This window comes from Corythoichthys intestinalis, chromosome 9, assembly GCF_030265065.1.
Source record: "Corythoichthys intestinalis isolate RoL2023-P3 chromosome 9, ASM3026506v1, whole genome shotgun sequence".
NCBI classification, from domain to species: domain Eukaryota; kingdom Metazoa; phylum Chordata; class Actinopteri; order Syngnathiformes; family Syngnathidae; genus Corythoichthys; species Corythoichthys intestinalis.
The window spans coordinates 55,652,740-55,673,439 of record NC_080403.1 but is presented as its reverse complement, the minus strand read 5'-3'; the positions used below and the strand labels follow the sequence as shown (position 1 = coordinate 55,673,439).

Here is a 20,700-nt window from a genome sequence, read left to right as displayed (position 1 = left end):
AGCTAAAGTGCGTTTGACAAGGGACTCACTTGCGGAGATTCCATCCACTGAAATTCTGCTGACGCTAAGCAAATTAAATGAAGCAAAGACCCGTGATGCTAGTTAACCCATAAAAATCTGAATTATCCACTTAGTTGTTAATCTATGTTGTGTTCATGTGTGTTTTCTCTGCGCTCTACCTACAGCGCTACCTACTGACATCAGCAGCACACACGCACTTGTCGACGTGGCCAAGAAAGCAAGGTAACAACATGGCGTTATGTTAGCCTAATCATATTTCTGAGTGAAATTTTCAACGGTTCTCTCTCAGGCCCTGCGGTTGCGCCGAGTCCTGCATTTCGGACGTGAGCACGTCCGACTGGTTCCGTCGTCGCTACGACACCAAACAGCGACCCGTCCTCCGTGACGCCAACGAACGCTTTGACGCCGACGCGCTCAATTGGTGGCTGGTGAGAAGAAAATGATTGGTTGCCATTGATTGTGATAAATGAGTTAATTTATTTGGGATCTCACAATACTGAACACTAGGGGTCGCTGTTTTATTTTTTATTTTTTTACACTAAGCTATGTAAATACAATACTTATAACTCATTGGTTGCCATTGATGGCGATAGATGTCCAATCGATATGAACTTGTAGGGCTGGCAGTAAATAATAATTTATTAAAATCTTAATATTAAAAAAATGAAAGAAAAAATCTGTTAAAATAAAAACGATAAAAGATCATTACAAGAAAAAATAATTTAAAAATACATAAAAATTGCAAAGGAAAAAAAATCAATATTTAAAAATGTTTCAAAAATATAATAGTAAATTACATGAATAAAAAAAGTCTCAAAACAAGTGTTAAAGAACGAATAACAAATCACATTACAAAAATGGCAATAATAAGTCTTATAGAGGGTTTCTCACTGTCACGTGAACCATGTTTCCGCCCAGATTTAAACATTCCTCCATCTTGGACCTGCTGGTGGTGTCGTTTGTATATTATATACTTTATATAAATTACCTGACTAACATGAGGAGTACTAACACCCACTAAACTTTAAAAGCCTACAGATGCCTTGAGGGCTAGAAATACTTCATAGCAGGATTCGTCAAGGAGCTTTTAATTGGCGAATAACACATCAGATATCGTCGTCAGGTGAGTGGATTTTTTATGTACAGTGCTGGCCAAAAGTATTGGCACCCCTGCAATTCTCCCAGAAAATGATTGCAATTACAAATGCTTTGGTAGTAATAACTTCATTTATTTTGCTTGCAATGAAAAAAAGACAAAAGAGAATGGGAAAAAAAAATATTATCATTTGTTGGAATTCACAAAGCACATATAGCAATATACAAAGTGATGTCTTTTTTTATGATTTTTTTTTTTTTTTAACTTCTGGGTCATCGTCTTTGCAATTGTCTTGCGAGCCTTTTTCGGTCGTGCTGCGAGCCATTTGCTGTCGTGTTGTGGCAATTGGCGTTCGTGCTTTTTTTCTTTTGCAAAGCGTTTGCAATTGGGGTTCGTGCTTTTTCTATTTGCAAAGTGTTTGGACTTTGCATTTCGCCTGACACCTCTCGGCCACCGTATAGATGAATTTGTTAGACTAATGCAAACAATTATATGGTGTGTGGGGGAACGGTACCTATTCCCTTCACATTTCACACAAAACTCCAAAAATGGGCCAGACAAAAGTATTGCCACCCTCAGCCTAATAATTGGTAGCTCAACCTTCAGACAAAATAACTGGGAACAACTACTTCCAGTATCCAACAAATAGATTCTTACAAAGCTCTGCTGGAATTTTAGACCAGTCGTCTTTGGCCAACTGCTCCAGGTCTCTGAGATTTGAAGGGTGCCATTTTCAGATCCCTCTACAGGTGTTCAATGGGATTCAGGTCTGGACTCATTGCTGGCCACTTTAGAAGTCTCCACTGCTTTCTGTCAAACCACTTTCTAGTGCTTTATGAAGTGTGTTTTGGGTCATTGTCCTGCTGGAAGACCCATAACCTCTGAGGGAGACCCAGCTTTCTCACACTGGGCCCTACATTATGCTGCACAATTTGTTGGTAGTCTACAGACTTCATAATGCCACGCACACGCTCAAGCAGTCCAGTGCCAGAGGTAGCAAAGCAACCCCAAAACATCAGGGAACCTCTGGCGTGTTTGACTGTGGGGACCGTGTTCTTTTCTATGAAGGCCTTGTTTTTTTTCCTGTACTCTATGTTGATACCTTTTCCCAAAAAGCTCTACTTTTGTCTCATCTGACCAGAGAACATTCTTCCAAAATGTTTGTGGCTTTCTCAGGCAAGTTTTGGCAAACTCCAGCCTGGCTTTTTTATGTCTCTTGGTCAGAAGTGGGGTCTTCCTGGATATCCTACCATAGAGTTCCTTTCCATTCAGACGTGGACGGGTAGTACGGGTTGACACTGTTGTACCCTCCGACTGCAGGACAGTATGAACTTGTTTGGATGTTAGTCAAGGTTCTCTAGCCACCATCCGCAGTCTTTCGTTAAAATCTCTCATCAATTTTTCTTTTTCATCTAGGGAGGTTAGCCACAGTGCCGTGGGCTTTACACTCATACGCACGGTAGACACAGGAACATTCAGGTCTTTGGAGACCTGCTTCCATGCATCCTCAGGTTTTGCTTCTCAAGTCCTCAGACAGTTCTTTGGTCTTCTTTCTTTTCTCCATGTACACACAGGACAGAGGTTGTGTCTACTTTAATCCATTTTAACTGGCTGCAAGTGTGATTTAGTTATTGCCAGCACCTGTTATGTGCCACAGGTAAGTAACAGGTGCTGTTTGTTACACAAATTAGAGAAACATCACATGATTTTTCAAAGGGTGCCAATAGTTTTGTCCGGCCCGTTTTTAGTTTTGTGTAAAATGATAATGATTTAATTTGTTTTTTCATTCTTTTTTGTGTTTTTTCATTGCAAGCAAAATAAATGACGATATTACTACCAAATAGAGGTGCCAATAGTTTTGGCCTGCAGTGTGTGTATATATATATATATATATATATATATATATATATATATATATATATATATATATATATGTAACATTTTTTAAAAATGGGGAGAAAGTTTTAATTTTACATCAAAGATTTTTGAAAAGTTGTTAAATAAATTTAAAAACCATGATGTGTTAGTCCCACTGACATTATTTTCTCACCGCCAAGCCCCCTTCAAGTTGAATTAGATCGGACGTCTACTGCCGTGTACGGCAGCCCGTGAGCTATAAAGCTCGGCGTCTCCAACGCGAGACGGACATCTGAGCACATTTCCCGCTGTACCTTATTAGCCCGCTCGAAGAGGCCATTAGGAGATTAAAATGGGAGGGGGCGGTCGATGACTTCATCTTGCTGAATCACGCTGTTGTCACCGTACCAAGCAACTACAGTCATGCCTTGAGATAGGAGTGGAATTTCTTCTTTCACCATTCTCGGAAAATCAAATTAGCGTTCCCTTGTTGATCAATAGAAATCCATTCCATCCTCCCCCCAAAAATGTACAACAAAGTTGAAGAAATTGTACTTTCATGTACCGTAATTTTTGGACTATAAACCGCTACTTTTTTCCCTCGATTTGAATACTGTGGCTTATAGTCCAGTATGGATTATTTGTTGATTTATTTGGGTTAATAGGTAAGACTTTATTTTTGACAGTGGCGTCATAAGACCGTCATAATTATGACATTATCATGGGCATTAATGAATGCTAAGGACAGATGTCATTAAGTTTCATCCAGCAAATTATGTCACTAACTCCATTTATGTCTGGCTCAGAGCTTTTACATCCATTCAAAAGTGAGATAATTTGCCGGATGACTCATAATGACATCTGTCATAAGCATTTATTAATGCTCATGGCAGTATCATGTCATAATTATGACTGTCTTATGGCAGTTTTATGGCACTACTGTCACAAAAAAGTGTTACCAAATTTTATAACTACCAATTAATGAAACGACTAGAACAGTAACTGAAGAAAACACTAGAACAGAACATGAATTTTGATTGTTATTACATCTGTAGCGCTGCAATGCATGCTAGGAGGCATGTTGATCGACAACATTGTTGACAGCAGGTGGCAGCAGAGGTTGACTGTAGGGCTGCAGCTATCAATTATTTAGGCAATCGATTAATCTATCAATTCGTTAGTTCAAATAATCGAGTAATCGCATTATGAACATTTAATGCGCTTAAATTCAGGCTTTGTAAAACTAATAAACCAGTGTTAATGCTTGCAATATTTATTTTGGTTTGCTAAGATACACTTGTAATATAAAGTGGGGCAAATAAGTATTTAGTCAACCACCAATTGTGCAAGTTCTCCTACTTGAAAAGATTAGAGAGGCCTGTAATTGTCAACATGGGTAAACCTCAACCATGAAAGACATAATGTGTGTGTGGGGGGAATCACATTTTTTGATTTTTGAAGAATTTATTTGCAAATCATGGTGGAAAATAAGTACTGTATTTGGTCAATACCAAATGTTCATCTCAATACTTTATGTGCCCTTTGTTGGCAATAACAGAGGCCAAACGTTTTCTGTAACTCTTCACAAGCTTTTCACACACTGTTGCTGGTATTTTGGCCCATTCCTCCATGCAGATCACCTCTAGAGCAGTGATGTTTTGGGGCTGTCGTTGGGCAACGCGGACTTTCAACTCCCTCCACAGATTTTCTATGGGGTTGAGATCTGGAGATTGGCTAGGCCACTCCAGGACATTGAAATGCTTCTTACGAAGCCACTCCTTTGTTGCCCCGGCTGTGTGTTTGGGATCATTGTCATGGTGAAAGACCCAGCCACGTCTCATCTTCAATGCCTTTGCTGATGGAAGGAGATTTTCACTCAAAATCTCTCGATACATGGCCCCATTCATCCTTTCCTTTACACAGATCAGTCGTCCTGGTCCCTTTGCAGAAAAACAGCCCTGAAGCATGATGTTTCCACCCCTATGCTTCACAGTGGGTATGGTATTCTTCGGATGCAATTCAGTATTCTTTCTCCTCCAAAAACGAGAACCTGTGTTTCTACCAAAAAGTTCTATTTTGGTTTCATCTGACCTCATTTTGATGCCACGGGGTGAGATCTTGCATGGAGCCCCAGATCGAGGGAGATTATCAGTGGTCTTGTATGTCTTCAATTTTCTAATAAATGCTCCCACAGTTGATTTCTTTACACCAAGCATTTTACCTATTGCAGATTCAGTCTTCCCAGCCTGGTGCAGGTCTACAATTTTGTCTCTGGTGTCCTTCGACAGGTCTTTGGTCTTGGCCATAGTGGAGTTTGGAGTGTGACTGACTGAGTTTGTGGACAGGTGTCTTTTATACTGATAATGAGTCAAAGCAGGTGCCATTAATACAGGAGTGGAGCCTCGTTAGACCTCGTTAGAAGAAGTTGGACCTCTTTGACAGTCAGAAATGTTGCTTGTTTGTAGGTGACCAAATACTTATTTTCCACTCTAAATTGGAAATAAATTCTTCAAAAATCAAACAATGTGATTTTGTTTTTTTTCCACATTCTGTCTCTCATGATTGAGGTTTACCCATGTTGACAATTACAGGCCTCTCGAATCTTTTCAAGTCGGAGAAATTGCACAATTGGTGGTTGACTTAATACTTATTTGCCCCACTGTATACTGTATTCTCACTGTTATTGTAAATTGTTTTTTTAAAAAAACTTTTTTTGGGGGGGTGCAATAATATCGCACATCGCTATAATTTATGAAATAAATTATCGCACACTAAAATTTGTTATCGCGACAGGCCTAGTATAAACAAACAAATTAACTCAAACACAACATACCTTATGTTGGTTTTAACAGGGATCAGCTAGATTCAGCCATGTTAGAAGAGTTATGGCATATTCAGTGTTGCCACTAGAGGGCAGTGTATCCACGCAAATAGATAAAACTAAATGCAACACTTTTAAAACTATCCTTTACAACAGGGTTCACCAAATCCGGACCTCGGTGCCACTTTTCCTGTCGTGTTTTCCATGTACCCGTCCTTCAACACACCTGAATCAAAATAATTAGGATCATTATCAGGCTTCTGGAGAGGTTGCTGATGACATAATCATTTGATTCAGGTGTGTTCGGGGAGAGAGACGTGGAAAACACGACAGGAAAAGTGGCACCGAGGTCCGGATTTAGTGAACCCTGCTTTACAACATCACTCTAATTAAAGGAAAATTCGAAGCAGCAAAATTGAATTCGAAGCTTTTTTTTCTACTTGAATTACTGGAGTTAATCGATTAATCGTGGCAACACTAGTTGGCAGTCTCCCCCAGGAGAAAGATCAAGTGATGGCCATATGAAGCTTCTTGAAGCAATAAGGCTCTGCAGCCAATTGGTTCAAAGCTTCATGGTGGTTCATTTGATCATATGACAGTCTTATGATGTCGCTGTCAAATAAAGAGTTACCGGTTGATATCTTTTGGTTTATGTATCTCATAATACAGTGAGGACAGCTGCGGCTTATAGTCTAGTGCAGCTTATCTATGAACAAATGCCATTATCGTGCCAAATTTGGTGGGTGGCGCCGTAGTCAGGTGTGCCTTTTGCGCAAAAAGTACGGTAAATAACTTTCTAAAAATAAACAATAAGGACCTTATTTAATTGAACGAATGTTTATTCGGCCCTCCCGGTCAAAATAAATCGGATGTCTAGCGCTGTTGATGGCATCTTCTGAGTTAAATAAGTGACTGGTTTTGTTGCAGAGTCTCCAGCAATCGGGCACCAGTCAGACACTCCAGGAAGTGTTGTCACGCATGTTCCAGGTGATCTCCCCGCCTTCCGTGGACTTTACGCCGTGGCCATCGCGTTGTCGCCGATGCGCCGTGGTGGGCAACTCGGGCAACCTGCTAAAGTCAGGACACGGGAAACTCATCGACTCCCACGCCTCCATCATACGGTACGCCGTTTCCCAAATGCGTTTTTGGCGTCCAGCTAAAAAGACTGACTGGTGTCCTTCAGGATGAACAAGGCGGTGACGCACGGCTTCGAAAAAGATGTTGGAAACCGCACCACGCATCGCTTCATTTACCCGGAGAGCGCGGTGGACCTGGACCATGGCGTCCGGCTAGTTCTGCTGCCTTTCAAGACTCGAGACCTGGAGTGGCTGACCAGCGCACTGTCCACCGGGGAGGTCCAAATGTACGCTGTAAACATGTTTATTTCAGCTAGTGTTGTGTCTCTACTAGGCATGTGCCGGTTACCGGTTTCACGGTTTACCGTGGTGTGAAAACGTCGCGGTTTCAAAACCACTAAAATTTTCCGTCAGACCGTAGTACGGTATTTGCTATTTTTCTTGTGTCAAAAATGCAGCCAGAAGCGGCTTGGTGCAGCAGCGCTCACCCCCTCCCGTTTGTTGCTGTGTGTGAAAGTGACGCTATCGGCTAGCCTGCCAGCTAACTCAAAACCAAATACTCCAAATATAAGGCGTACTGTTCTTCAATTTATTGAGCTCTCAAATCGTGGTAAGTGTAATATACAAAATGAATACATTTAAAATGTTGTACAATTAGATTTTTCCATGCGAGTAGATTCAACAGATTAGCACCATGGAAAAAGTTCGCCAAAAACAAAACACACATTTTCCTTTCAAATTCAATATAAAAACTAACTAAAAGCTTACAAAGATGATTGTTAGCCTAGGCTTACCTGGGAGAGCAACTTCGTTGAGTGTGACAGCCGCAGAGTGAGAAAACAAGCTTGAGTCGCTTAAGAATGAAGGGCAAAAAGTGATAGCATCAAAGATCGCTAATTGCGAAAGATGATCTTGCCCTAAGCACAAATCAAAGGCATGACATCATGTAGACTAGAGTTGACACAGTGGCTGAAAATGGCGAAACTTCACTTAAGCTTTTCCACCCTCAAAAAAAAAAAGTCATGCAGTATAAATTTCAAAAAAATTGTATTCAGAAGTCTTTTTACTTTTTTATAGAAATTATTTTGTTCTTGCTCTAATCTTGAGCAACTTGAGCTGTGGCTGTGAGTATAGTCTATAAGTTATATTTAGTTTAATTTTATTTAAAATATTTTTTTATTGATTATTTATTTTAACAATATATTAATGTTCCAATTTGCAACTATGGTCTGAAAAAAAAAATCCTGTTCAATATAAAAAAGTTTTTTTTTTAACCCATACATCTCAAAATTTTTTGGAGCTATAATTGCAATACCGTGATACCGTGGTATTTTTGCTCACGGTTATCGTACCGTCAAAATATCATACCGGCACATGCCTAGTCTCTACCAGTACAGTGCTGGCCAAAAGTATTGGCACCTCTGCGATCCTGTCAGATAATGCTCAGTTTCTCCCAGAACATGATTGCAATTACAAATGGTTTGGTAGTAATAGCTTAATTCATTTTGATTGCAATGAAAAATCATAAAAGACAATGGAAAAAAAAAAATCATGGCAATTTTAAACAAAACTTCAAAAGTATTGGCACTCTCAGCTTAATACTTGGTAGCACAACCTTTAGATGAAATAACTGCGAACAACCGGTTCTGGTATCCATCCATGAGTTTCTTACAATTCTCTGCTGGAATTTTAGCCCATTCTTCTTTGGCCAAGTGCTCCAGGTCTCTGAGATTTGAAGGGTGCCATTTTCAAATCTCTTCACAATTGTTCTATGGGATTCAGGTCTGAACTAATTGCTGGCCACTTTAGAAGTCTCCAGTGCGTTCTCTCAAACCATTTTCTAGTTTGTTTTGGGTCATTGTCCTGCTGGAAGACCCATGACCTCTGAGGGAGACTCAGCTTTCTCACACTGGGCCCTACATCATGCTGCAAAATTTGTTGGTAGTCTTCAGAATGTATAATGCCATGCACACAGTCGAGCAGTCCAGTGCCAGAGGTAGCAAAGCAACCCCAAAACATAAGGGAACCTCCGCCATGTTTGAATGTGGGGACCGAGTGCTTTTCTTTGAAGGCATCAATTTTCTTACTGTAAACTCTTACGTTGATGCCTTTTCCCTGTAAGCTCTACTTTTGTCGCATCTGACCAGAGAACATTCTTCCAAAACATTTTTGGCTTTCTCAGGTAAAGTTTTGGCAAACTCCAGCCTGGCTTTTTTATGTCTCTGGGTCAGAAGCGGGGTCTTCCTGGGTATCCTATCATAGAGTCTGTTTTCATTCAGACGCCGACAGATACAGTTGTACCCTCTGACTGCAGGACAGCTTGAACTTGTTTGGATGTTAGTCGTGGTTCTTTAGCCACCATTCGCACAATCATTCGTTGAAATCTAGATTTGCACAATAATTATCGGTCCGATAATAGGAATAATGACGCCATCCCAATAAATCCGATAACATTATATATTATCGGGCCTATTAATAATACTTTTGGCACGGTGTCGGATTGGGATGTATGCGTTCGTTTCCACTCCTGTTTTGCCAGTATGCAAAGTTTGTTCTAGAGGCCGTATTTTTCCCTCAGAGTTATAAACCTTACTATGGCAAATAGCTAATGTTTGGATTTTACAGTGTTATGTTTACAGGTTCTTGAGAGGCATTTTGGTTATTGACAGTCTTGCTGTTGTATAATTGCCAGGTTAAGAAAGTTGTTTCATTGACCAAGACGACAAAAGTCTCTCCTGTTGCACCATATGTCTTGTCTGATGACAAAGCACAATACTTGTTGGGTTTATGTTTGTTTTCGATCAGTGTTCATTGTTCAGAGGAACACATCGTTAATGATATTGACTGATTGATTGTGATTGACTCAGATTATATTTATTTAAAAATAATATGGGCACTTTATTTGAAGTCAAAACTGTTCTTGTGTGTTTTGTTTATTGTAATAATGTTCATGTCATCATGAAAATTCTGGTTTGGTCAAAGGCAAATCTATGCTGAATCAACCACTAGTATTTTTGACCTACAAGTGTTCAAAAACTCAGGTGAATACACATTGAAAAATTATATATATTATCGGTTATCATATCGTATCGGCCTTGAGGTGCAAGAAGTTATCGATATCGGTTTCAAGAAATGGTTATCGTGCACCCCTAAATCTCCATTAATTTTTTTCTGTCCACATCTAGGGAGGTTGGCAACAATGCCATAGGCTTTACACTTATTGCTGACACTGTGCACAGTAGACACAGGAACATTCAGATCTTTGGAGATGGACTTGTAGCCTTGAGATTGCCCATGCTTCCTCACAACTTTGCTTCTGAAGTCCTCAGACAGTTCTTTGGTCTTTTTTCTTTTCTCCATGCTCAATGTGGTACACACAAGGACACAGCCCAGAGGTTGTGTCAACTTTAATTCATTTTAACTGGCTGCACGTGTGATTTAGTTATTGCCAGCACCTGTTATGTGCCACAGGTAAGTAACAGGTGCTGTTTATTACACAAATTAGAGAAGCATCACGATTTTTCAAAGGGTGCCAATGCTTTTGTCTGGCCCATTTTTTGTTTTGTGTAAAATAATAATGATTTTTTTTTTTTTCTTTGCAAGCAAAATAAATAAGAATATTACTACCAAAGCATTTGTAATTGCAATCATTTTCTGGGAGAAATTGAGCATTATCTGAATTGCAGAGGTAGCAATACTTTGGCCAGCACTGTATCTGTACTGAGGGACTATAGTAGGAACCTCTGGGTAACTCATGAAAAGGAAAAAAGTAGATCGGAATGTTCGAGGTCTCAGGGCTCCAGACTAACATTTTTTATAGGAGCACAGTGGCCCGGGCCCTAACTTAAAATTTTAGGGGCGCAAGCGGAAGATTCAGGGGCGCACAAGTTGCCAATGACAGCACCAGATGTCCAAGTCAAAATGAATTGGTTGTCTAGCGCCATCAATGGCAGCAAGTGACTATAGCTGCTGCTATTGAATATTTTAGTAATTGAGTATTCTACTGAAAATTCCATCGATTGATCGAGTAATCGGATAAACCTTTTTTTTTTTTAAATTTATAAATACACATGAGAAAACAAGACATTTCACTTCAAAGTCAGGTGTTTTTCCCCCATGTGTTTCAGTTGAATTTTCATTTTTGTCAAGCTAATTGTAAATTTCTACCTAATTTGGTCTAAAATGTTAGTCCTGATAGGATTTTGAGTTTTTGCAGTGTTCAAAATAAATGTATGATACCTGCTTTATTGGAGCAAATTAGACACCAGTGCTACTTGGTGTTTTATCCATCAATAGCACTTTTCACACACCTATCCAGGGAAATTCCCATGTAAGGTGACGCAGGATTTACTTGCGTCATTGCTTTCACACATGAAAATATGTCCCGAGTATGAAGCCGGTTGGACGCTTTCACAGACTCGTCCCGTGTTGCCCACTGGCGCAAGTGACACAGGTGTCGGAATTGGTATTGGGAATCAAAAAATGGTATCGGTGGTATTGCTGCAACGTTTAATCGATTAGAAAAAAAGGATTGGAATTCAATTTTGCTCCTTCGAGTATTCGTAGAAATGAAGTGGCTTTGTAATGGTTTGTTTTGAAAGTGTTTGCATTTAGTTTTATCGATTTGGGTGGATACACTGCCCTCTAGTGGCGACAGTGAATATGACAACTCATTTCACGTGGCTTAATCCAGCTGCTCCTTGCTAAAACCAACATAAGCTAAGTTTTTGTTTGAGGTAATGTGTTTTTTTTTTTTTTTCCCCCTGAATGGGATTTCCTCAGCGCGCCGCACAGCCCAAACCGTTTGAGCGATCAGCACCGTTCGGATATCGAAACGACCGGAATTTTCATGCGACGCAGGGAATTTTTCAAACGACCCGGAAAAATTTTCCGTTCGTCCGTAAACACCGAGTTTTTTTTAAAAACATTTTAAAAATTTATATCTAGTCCTACAAATGTTTGACCAAATCACTTCAAAAATTCCGGGACGGTAAAGGGCATAAAAGTTACATTCAGAATTTGGAAAAAATTTATGATAGCCCGCAAATTTGCCAAAAACTTTCCCATTCATTTTAAATGGGATGCAACGTTCAAATTTCCCCATTCACTTTCAATTGAATTTCCAATGAAATTTACATTGCATTGATGCCTTTGACGGCCATGTATGTTGGATCTATTGATGCCAATGTACTCGGATTTCATTGAGGCATATGTAAGTCGATGCCAATGACAGCCATGGACGTCCTAATTTCTCATTCATTTCCAATGGCATTAACTTTGCATTGAGGCCAATTTAGACAGATGCCATTGACGGCCATTTATGTCATTTCTATTGATGCCAATGTACTTAGATTCCATTGACACATATGGATGTCGATGCCATTGACGGACATGGATGTCCAAATTTTTTCCCCATTCATTTTCAATGGCAAAAAATCGAATGTCCCCGATTCCATTGACGATATGGAGGGCGCTGCCATTGATGGCCATGGACGTCCAAATTTCCTATTCATTTCCAATGACATTTACTTTGTTTAATGCTATCGACGAGCATGTTTGTCCATTCTATTGAATGAGTGAATGAATTCATTGTCATTGTCATCATCATCATAATCATTGACAGTTTCGGAATGTGGAATTTGCCCGAGAAAGACGATGACAGACAAAGGAAAGACGGGAAAAAGCAAACGCTCATCGATACCCGTCCCCCAACAGCCCGGGACACACAGTCAAAATTTAGTTTTAGTGTTTGATATTCTTTCGCCTTGCAATGTTAAATAAAAAGCTTTCAAGTAAAATACATTAGAATTACATTCTACTTCATCATAGAAGTGTTCAACTTTAACATACACTAACGCTTAATAAAACTACTTATCTATTTTTACAAGACACTACATTGTACATTCCATAAAACACATCATGTCCATCTATCACGTTACTTCAGTAGTGCATCTCCAGTGATAGGTATAATTCATTGTGTGGTAAATGATAGCTGTTTTAGCACTGGCGTCAACAAATAAACTACAAACAAGATTGGCAGAATATAACAAATGAAAAAACAAAAACAAAGATATAAAGAGCTGTTTTCTTTTGCAAGCGTTGATAAGCGTCTTGGTCATCCAAGGTTTGTTTTGCATTCTTTGTCCCGTGGGAGTCAGCAGTGCTTATCGTGCTGAAGTGTATACATAAGCACCCATAAGCTGCATTCACATTGTTTGCATTGTAAACATCATTTCAGTCTTGAGTTTAGAGATCTTTTTTCATGTTTTCAATGTTTTGATCAGTTCTGATTCTTTTGTACACTGTCTTTGTCGGATTTACGCAGTGGTTGCGTGGAGTGTAGTTTGTGAAGATAGGCAGATGGTCGGTGATATGTTGTATCTGTGCAAATTAAAGTCAGTTTCTTTGTTTTCCTTAAGCCGGGTTTCTGAGACGGCAATAACAACAAACTTGTTATTGAAGCTCTGTGTAATACTGTTCCGCTGTGTCGTACTTACAGTTGTTTGACATGTTATTGTAAAAGTTGAGGTCAGGATCAAGATTATCAGTTGGGTCATCATGGTACTCATCAATCTGGTCATCCAGACAGGTGGTAACAGCTGTCATCACTAATTTTCGAATGAGGTCAGCTCTTGCAGGCTTCTCACGACTCTTATCTTCATGTCTTGCGACTTAACAAGGATTTTGCAATCAGAGACCCAGGTGCTGGCAATTTTCCCCTTTTTTTTGACCTGACGCGCTTTTCTCGCTATTTGGGCATTTCGGCGAGTCAAGTTGTCATTCAGAAAAATCTTCGTTCCTTTCAGGCGGTGGCGCTGGTCAAGCTCTTGCTCTTGCTCTTGTGGTCTGCCAACTTCACGACCACCGTCGCCTGTCCCCCCCAGTTGGGAGCAGAAAGCAGTGGCGGATGTCCTGCGGGTCGACCTTTATTCCAAATTCTTGCAGCTTGGCAATTGCCTGTTCAACCACTGGTGGGCTAGCGATCTCGGCATATGATCTGGGCGTCAGTTGCAATCCAGAGATAAGATCATTTGCGCGTCTTCCTTGGTCGAGATCATCAGCCAGAATTTCCAGTCTTTTGATGCGAGCCTCCTTCTCCTCAACCAATTGCTTGAGCTTCTCGTTTTCAGCGCGCATCAGCTGTAATTCTTTCTTGACTTCCCGATTCTGGCTTTGTATCAGGTTAGTCAGAGAAGCCTCCAGGTTCGTCAGAGGGGCCAGATAGGCCACTATTTTCTGGATGGAGGATTTAACTTCATCCAGATCCTCAGGTTTCAGAGTTTTCCGAGCCATATTGGAGTCATATTTTTCTATTGATGCCAATGTACTTGGATTTCATTGACTTCTACGTAAGTCGATGCCATTGACGTCCAAATTTTTTCCCATTCATTTTCAATTGCAAAATAACCAATGTCCCCATATCAATAGGAGCAGATATCAATCGGACACGCCGCCCATATGTCCCCAAATGACCTGATATGACCAGGACACGCCCCCAAATGTCCCCAAATTACCTGATATGACCAGGCGACGGCCCCCCCGAATGTCCCCAAATGACCTCATACGACCAGGCCACGCCCCCAAATAATCTGATATGACCAGGACACGCCCCCCAAATGTTCCCAGATCAACAGGAAGTGACCTGATATTGTCCCCGAAATGTCCCCAATCAAACCTGGGCGGGGTTAAGATCTGTATCTCCACACAGCAAAGAAGAGGAATTTCTCCAGAAATTGCAGTTTTTACTTCATAGGTATATTTAGCCGTTTTTGTGAGAATGTCTTTGAACCATTTGTTAAGAGCATTGTGGGGGAAAAAAAAAAAAAAAAGCATTTTATAGCATTTAAGCTAGCGAACTTTTACTACTAATTTTTCGTTTGTTGTACTTAGATCATTAATTTTTTAATGCCGTTTGAGGCTCAGCTCAGGTCTTTTAATTTTTTATGTTCCTTTTCCGATTACTCGATTATTCGAACTAACTAGTTTGATTAATCAACTGCTAAAATAATCGATAGATAGATGCACTCTGTCAACATTTGGAATGTGAAACAAAGTCTGTTTATTTAGGACCTACATGAGGGTGAAAGCGCGAGTGACGGCAGATAAAGACAAGGTAAGAGGCTTGGCCCAGCACTGGTGTGCACGGCGGTGCTGACGAATGTGTTTTTTGGAGGTTCTGGTGGTGAGTCCCGCCTTCTTCAAGTACGTCCACGAGCACTGGACTGAGCGTCATGGCCGTTACCCGTCCACCGGCATGTTGGCAGTCATCTACGCGCTGCACTCCTGCGACCAGGTGGGTAAAAGCCACAAGTATTATTGGGACCGCCTCCGTTTCTGCCTCTTTTACCCCGTTTTTAGTCAATTCCTATTCATTTGGGGGCATTTTCAAATTCTATTACCGAAAGATGCAGAATTGGCTTTCGTGTCATGATTTTTTCGTATCATGAGCAGGTGTCTGTGTTCGGCTACGGGGCGGACCGTCAGGGCAACTGGCACCACTACTGGGAGGAGCACCGTCACGCCGGCGCCTTCCGCAAGACTGGCGTGCACAGCGCCGACTTCGAGTCGCAGGTCATCCGCCAACTGGCCGAGGAAGGAAAGATCCGGCTGTACGCGTGAAATTGTCGGACCCTAGTCCGATGTCGTCCATTTTGTGCCTTTCCGCAAGCCTGTTGAGCGTCCCGCAACCACAAATGGCTTTTTTTGCTCTGAGGTGGGGAATAACCACATACATGATGTATTATTTTTCCAAAAGACTTGAGGGATAACCTTGTTTTCTGTATTATTTTTCTCCTGAGCACTTTGCCTTAAGGAAATGGCAGCCATTTTGTGGCTTCACTGATAACGCAGCCTTTTCATTCAAACTTAAGTTGCCGTCCCATCATAGTTTTGGTGCCATTTTTTTCCTTAGATGCTGGTTTTTCATCCCTAAATGTTTTCAACAAATTTTCAAACAGTATCACATGATGACAACATGGGAAAAAAATAGTCAAATATATTTCGTGCTATTTGTTTTTGTCCTTAAAATTATGGACAGGACAACTTCAAGACAAGTTTTGATACATTTTTTGGTCCCATTTTCTAAGCCTAACATTTACAAATCAGAAAACAAATTCTGTGTCACAGCAAACAAATGACAAGTCACAAAAATACAAATTCCAACTCGCGAGTCACAACAAAAACTAACCATAAGTCATGTAAAATGTTTTTGATTTCGTGACTTGATTTTCTTTTTGGGGCCATTTCAGACATTAAATTCAATTTCAGAAAACAAACAAAAGATTAAACGAATCCTGAGTCACAGAAAACATAAGTTGCAGGAAACTAAAATCTCGTGCCACTCAAACCTAATCATGAGTCACACAAAACAAATTATTATGATTAGTTTTTTTGTGACTTGTGATTAGCTTTCCACTTAGAAACAAACCCGGAGTCACAAAAAGCAAACATGTTTTGATTTAGTTTTGTGACTTGGGATTTGTTTTAAATTTTAGAACACGAACAGAAAAACGGAGTAAATCCTGAGTGACAGAAAACGAACCACGGAAAGGCAGAAAACGAATACCAAGGCACAGAAAACAATTTTTTAAAATTGGTTTTGTGACCTGGGATTTGTTTTCCATTTCAGAACACAAACTAAATAAATCGTGAGTAGCAGAAAATGAATTTCAGTTGTAAGAAAATGAATCTAAAGTCACTGATTGTTTTCTGTGACTTTGGATAAATCCTGAGTGCCAGAAAACGAAACCGGAGTAGCAGAAAAGAACTCCGTAATGGCAGAAAAGAATCATTTGTTCAGATTTGATTTTGTAACTTGAGATTTGTTTTTCATTTCAGAACACAAACTGAATACATCGTGAGGGTCAGAAAACGACTCCCGAGTGGCAGAAACTAAATAAATCTCGAGTGGCAGAAAACGAATCACAGGTGTCAGAAAACCAATCCGAAGTCACGTAAAACAGTCAATTGTTTTGATTTGATTTTGTGACTTGGGATTTGTTTTCCATTTCAGAACACAATAAGCTAAATAAATCCTGAGTAGCATAAAACAAACCTGGAGTCGGAGAAAACAAATCCTGAGTCGCAAAAAAAAACAATAATTTGTTTGAATTGATTTTGTGACTTGGGATTTGTTTTCCATTTCAAACAATAAAATAAATCCTGAGTTTCAGAAAACAAACCCCGGAGTAACAGAAAACTAACTCCGTAGTGGCAGAAAACATTTGTTTTGATTGGATTTTGTGACTTAGGATTTGTTCTCCATTTCAGAACACAACTAAATAAATCCCGAGTGGCAGAAAACGAATCCTGAATCGCAGAAAACAATCATTTGTTTTAATCGATTTAGTGACTTGGAATTTTTTTTTTTGTCCATTTCAGAACACAAACAATAAATAAATCTTGAGTGGCAGAAAACGAATCCGGAGTCACAAAAAAAAAAAAAAAAAGATTTGCTTTGATTTAGTTTTGTGACTTGGGATTTGTTTTAACTTTCAGAACACGTACAACAAACTAAATAAATCCTAAACGGCAGAAAACGAACACCCGAGTGGCAGAAAACGAACTCCGAAGTGGCAGAAAACAATCATTTTAATTGATTTTGTGACTTGGGATTTGTTTTCCATATCAGAACACAAACAATAAATAAACCCAGAGTGGCAGGAAACAAATCCCGAGAGAAAACAAATACCGAGTCACAGAAAACAAATCACTTGTTTTGATTCGATTTTTTTTGTCTTACGATTTGTCCAGCGACTTCTTCCGTTGTTTATTTGTTTTCTGAAATTTTGTTTCTGCTTTTGTTAGTTGTTTTCTGATTTGTGTTTTGCATTTCTCACCCACGGTAATTTTGCCATCATGTGGTATAAAACAATTCTGCAATATCATGTTATAAAGTGTCCGAATAATGTCATTTTGCAGCAATTCCTTCCGATTCAGTTGACTAGCGATGTTCCATTGTGTAATCATTGTCATTCTATCACTCCCAGCCCAGGTAGTGTATATGTACACTTTTCACTGAGTATGTGCAGTGATAGTTAGCCAAACATAAATTAAAAACAGCAATTTACTGCCATAGCAGCCAAAGAGTAAATGCGATTTTTCAGTATTATACAAACAAAAAAATCCAATACATTTTCAGAATAATCCGTCATTTGCTTTAACAGTAATTTTTTTTTGCGCCACTACACTTGTAAACATTATCGAGATATTTTGTCGTACCAAAAGTCAGCGCCACCTGGTGGCGTCAAAGCGTACTGTGAATGTAAAAGTCCTCCGCGTGTTAGTTTGTGGGTGTGCTGCTTTTTGTTTGCAAACGACAATGAAGGAAAACGAGGACCACACAGTATTTTTTTTTTTTTTTTTTTGTATTTTACAGCATGTTGCATTTGAGGTTTTTTTTTTTGTAACATTATTTTGTTTTCAGTTTTGGAGCTACAAGGAATGCAAAAAAAAAAAAAAAATGTATTTATGAGTGAGGTTACATTAACGTGGGTTTGTTACAGTAAACATTTTAAGTTGTTGACCACTAACGTCCGAAGCGTTATGATTCCTGTGAAACGGTATTTTCGTACTATTATGACTTAAAGAAGTAGAGAAAAGTTTTTTTCTTTCCAAAAACAATAAGAAAATTGATCATGACGGGACACATGTCCCAATACTTTTGTGAATCAGTGAAGGCACTGCTGCCACTTGGACTGAACTATAAAGATTGATTAAACCCTTAAAAGAGAGAGAGTTTTCATGTTTTATTTTCTGAAAAGAAGAGGTAAACATACACTGGGGCAAATAGTATTTAGTCAACCACCAATTGTGCAAGTTCTCCTACTTGAAAAGATTAGAGAGGCCTGTATTAGTCAACATGGGTAAACCTCAACTATGAGAGACAGAATGTGGGAAAAAAAAAACAGAAAATCATATTGTTTGATTTTTAAAGAATTTATTTCCAAATTAGAGTGGAAAAGAAGTATTTGGTCACCTACAAACAAGATTTCTGGCTGTCAAAGAGGTCTAACTTCTAACGAGGTCTAACAAGGCGCCACTCGTTACCTGTATTAATGGCACCTGTTTTAACTCATCAGTATAAAAGACACCTGTCCACAACCTCAGTCAGAAACACTCCAAACTCCACTACGGCCAAGACCAAAGAGCTGTCGAAGGACACCAGAGACAAAATTGCGGACCTGCACCAGGCTAGGAAGACTGAATCTGCAATAGCTAAAACGCTTGGTGTAAAGAAATAAACTGTGGGAACAATTATTAGAAAATGGAAGACATACAAGACCATTATTATATTATTATTATAATCTCCCTCGATCTGGGGCTCCACGCAAGATCTCACCCCGTGGCGTCAAAATGATAACAAGAACGGTGAGCAAAAATCCCAGAACCACACAGGGGTCCTAGTAAATGACCGACAGAGAGCTGGGACCACAGTAACAAAGGCTACTACCAGTAAAAAAATGCGCCGCCAGGGTCTCAAATCCTGCACTGCCAGACGTGTCCCCATGCTGAAGCCAGTACACGTCCAGGCCCGACTGCGGTTCGCTAAAGAGCATTTGGATGATCCAGAAGAGGACTGGGAGAATGTGTTATGGTCAGATGGAACCAAAATATAACTTTTTGGTAGAAACACAGGTTCTCGTGTTTGGAGGAGAAAGAAATCCGGAATTGCATCCGAAGAACACCATACCCACTGTGAAACATGGGGGTGGAAACATCATGCTTTGGGGCTGTTTTTCTCCAAAGGGACCAGGACGACTGATCTATGTAAAGCAGGGGTGTCCAAACATTTTGTGAAGGGGGCCAAATTTGCTGTGGTAAAAATGTGGGGGGCCAACCTTGGCTGACGTCCTTTACGTAGAACAATATATTCAAGCAAATTTTAGCAAGCCATTCTGTGTGTCACATTTGCTTTATATTTTTTTTAAATTAATCATTTCAACAATCTCGCAACTAGCCTTTGTAGCGTTCTCTTTCGACTCTCGGGCTCATGCGAAATACTGCTGCTGTGAAATTAAACTAGCTTCAAGTTGCTTCAATTTCTCGCTATGTATCTTCCCGGTAATCTTGTCGTACACATCAGTGGTCTTTTTGGTAATATCGCCTCACATTGAGATCTTTAAAAACAGTGACTGTCTCTTTGCAAATGAGGCAGACACAGTTGTTGGGTATTTTAGTGAAGAAATAGTCCAATTTCCACTCATCTTTGACGCGTCAGCCATTGCAGTCAACTTTTTTTTGTTAATTGTCGCCATTTTAGAAAATTACCCCATGTGACACTCTACTCCTAATGTTGCTTAGAGTGCTGCTGCCTTTTAGTGGATAAATGAGGAGCAGCATTTAGTGTGTAAGCTACTTCATATGCTGGTAGCAGTACTGCTGACCAATTTATGAAGTCTATGTTCGGGCCAGACGTTATTAATTTCATGACAGAGGCCGGGGGCCTGATGAAATTTGACCACGGGCTGCATTTGGCTCCCGGGCCGGACTTTGGACACGTCTGGTGGAAAGAATGAATGGGGCCATGTATCGAGAGATTTTGAGTGAAAATCTCCTTCCGTCAGCAAGGGCATCGAAGATGAGACGTGGCTGGGTCTTTCAGCATGACAATGATCCCAAACACACAGCCAGGGCAACAAAGGAGTGGCTTCGTAAGAAGCATTTCAAGGTCCTGGAGTGGAATAGCCAGTCTCCAGATGTCAACCCCATAGAAAATCTGTGGAGGAAGTTGAAAGTCCGCGTTGCCCAACGACAGCCCCAAAACATCACTGCTGTAGAGGAGATCCGCATGGAGGAATGGGCCAAAATACCAGCAACAGTGTGTGAAA

At 40.0% G+C, this 20,700-nt stretch overlaps 1 protein-coding gene across 2 annotated transcripts in view; it reads left to right on the top strand.

Annotated features, from left to right (window-relative positions):
- st3gal8 (ST3 beta-galactoside alpha-2,3-sialyltransferase 8) overlaps positions 1 to 18,681 on the top strand; it is a 42,200-nt gene extending 23,519 nt beyond the window's left edge. For both annotated transcript variants that reach the window (XM_057846654.1, XM_057846653.1), the window contains exons 3-9: positions 186 to 243; positions 311 to 449; positions 6,723 to 6,916; positions 6,979 to 7,158; positions 14,939 to 14,984; positions 15,045 to 15,164; positions 15,323 to 18,681. In XM_057846654.1, the coding sequence (XP_057702637.1) occupies positions 186 to 243; positions 311 to 449; positions 6,723 to 6,916; positions 6,979 to 7,158; positions 14,939 to 14,984; positions 15,045 to 15,164; positions 15,323 to 15,490 (905 nt within the window). In that variant the 3' untranslated portion in view covers positions 15,491 to 18,681. The remainder of the gene's footprint in view (positions 1 to 185; positions 244 to 310; positions 450 to 6,722; positions 6,917 to 6,978; positions 7,159 to 14,938; positions 14,985 to 15,044; positions 15,165 to 15,322) is intronic.
- The last annotated feature ends 2,019 nt before the right edge of the window (positions 18,682 to 20,700 follow it).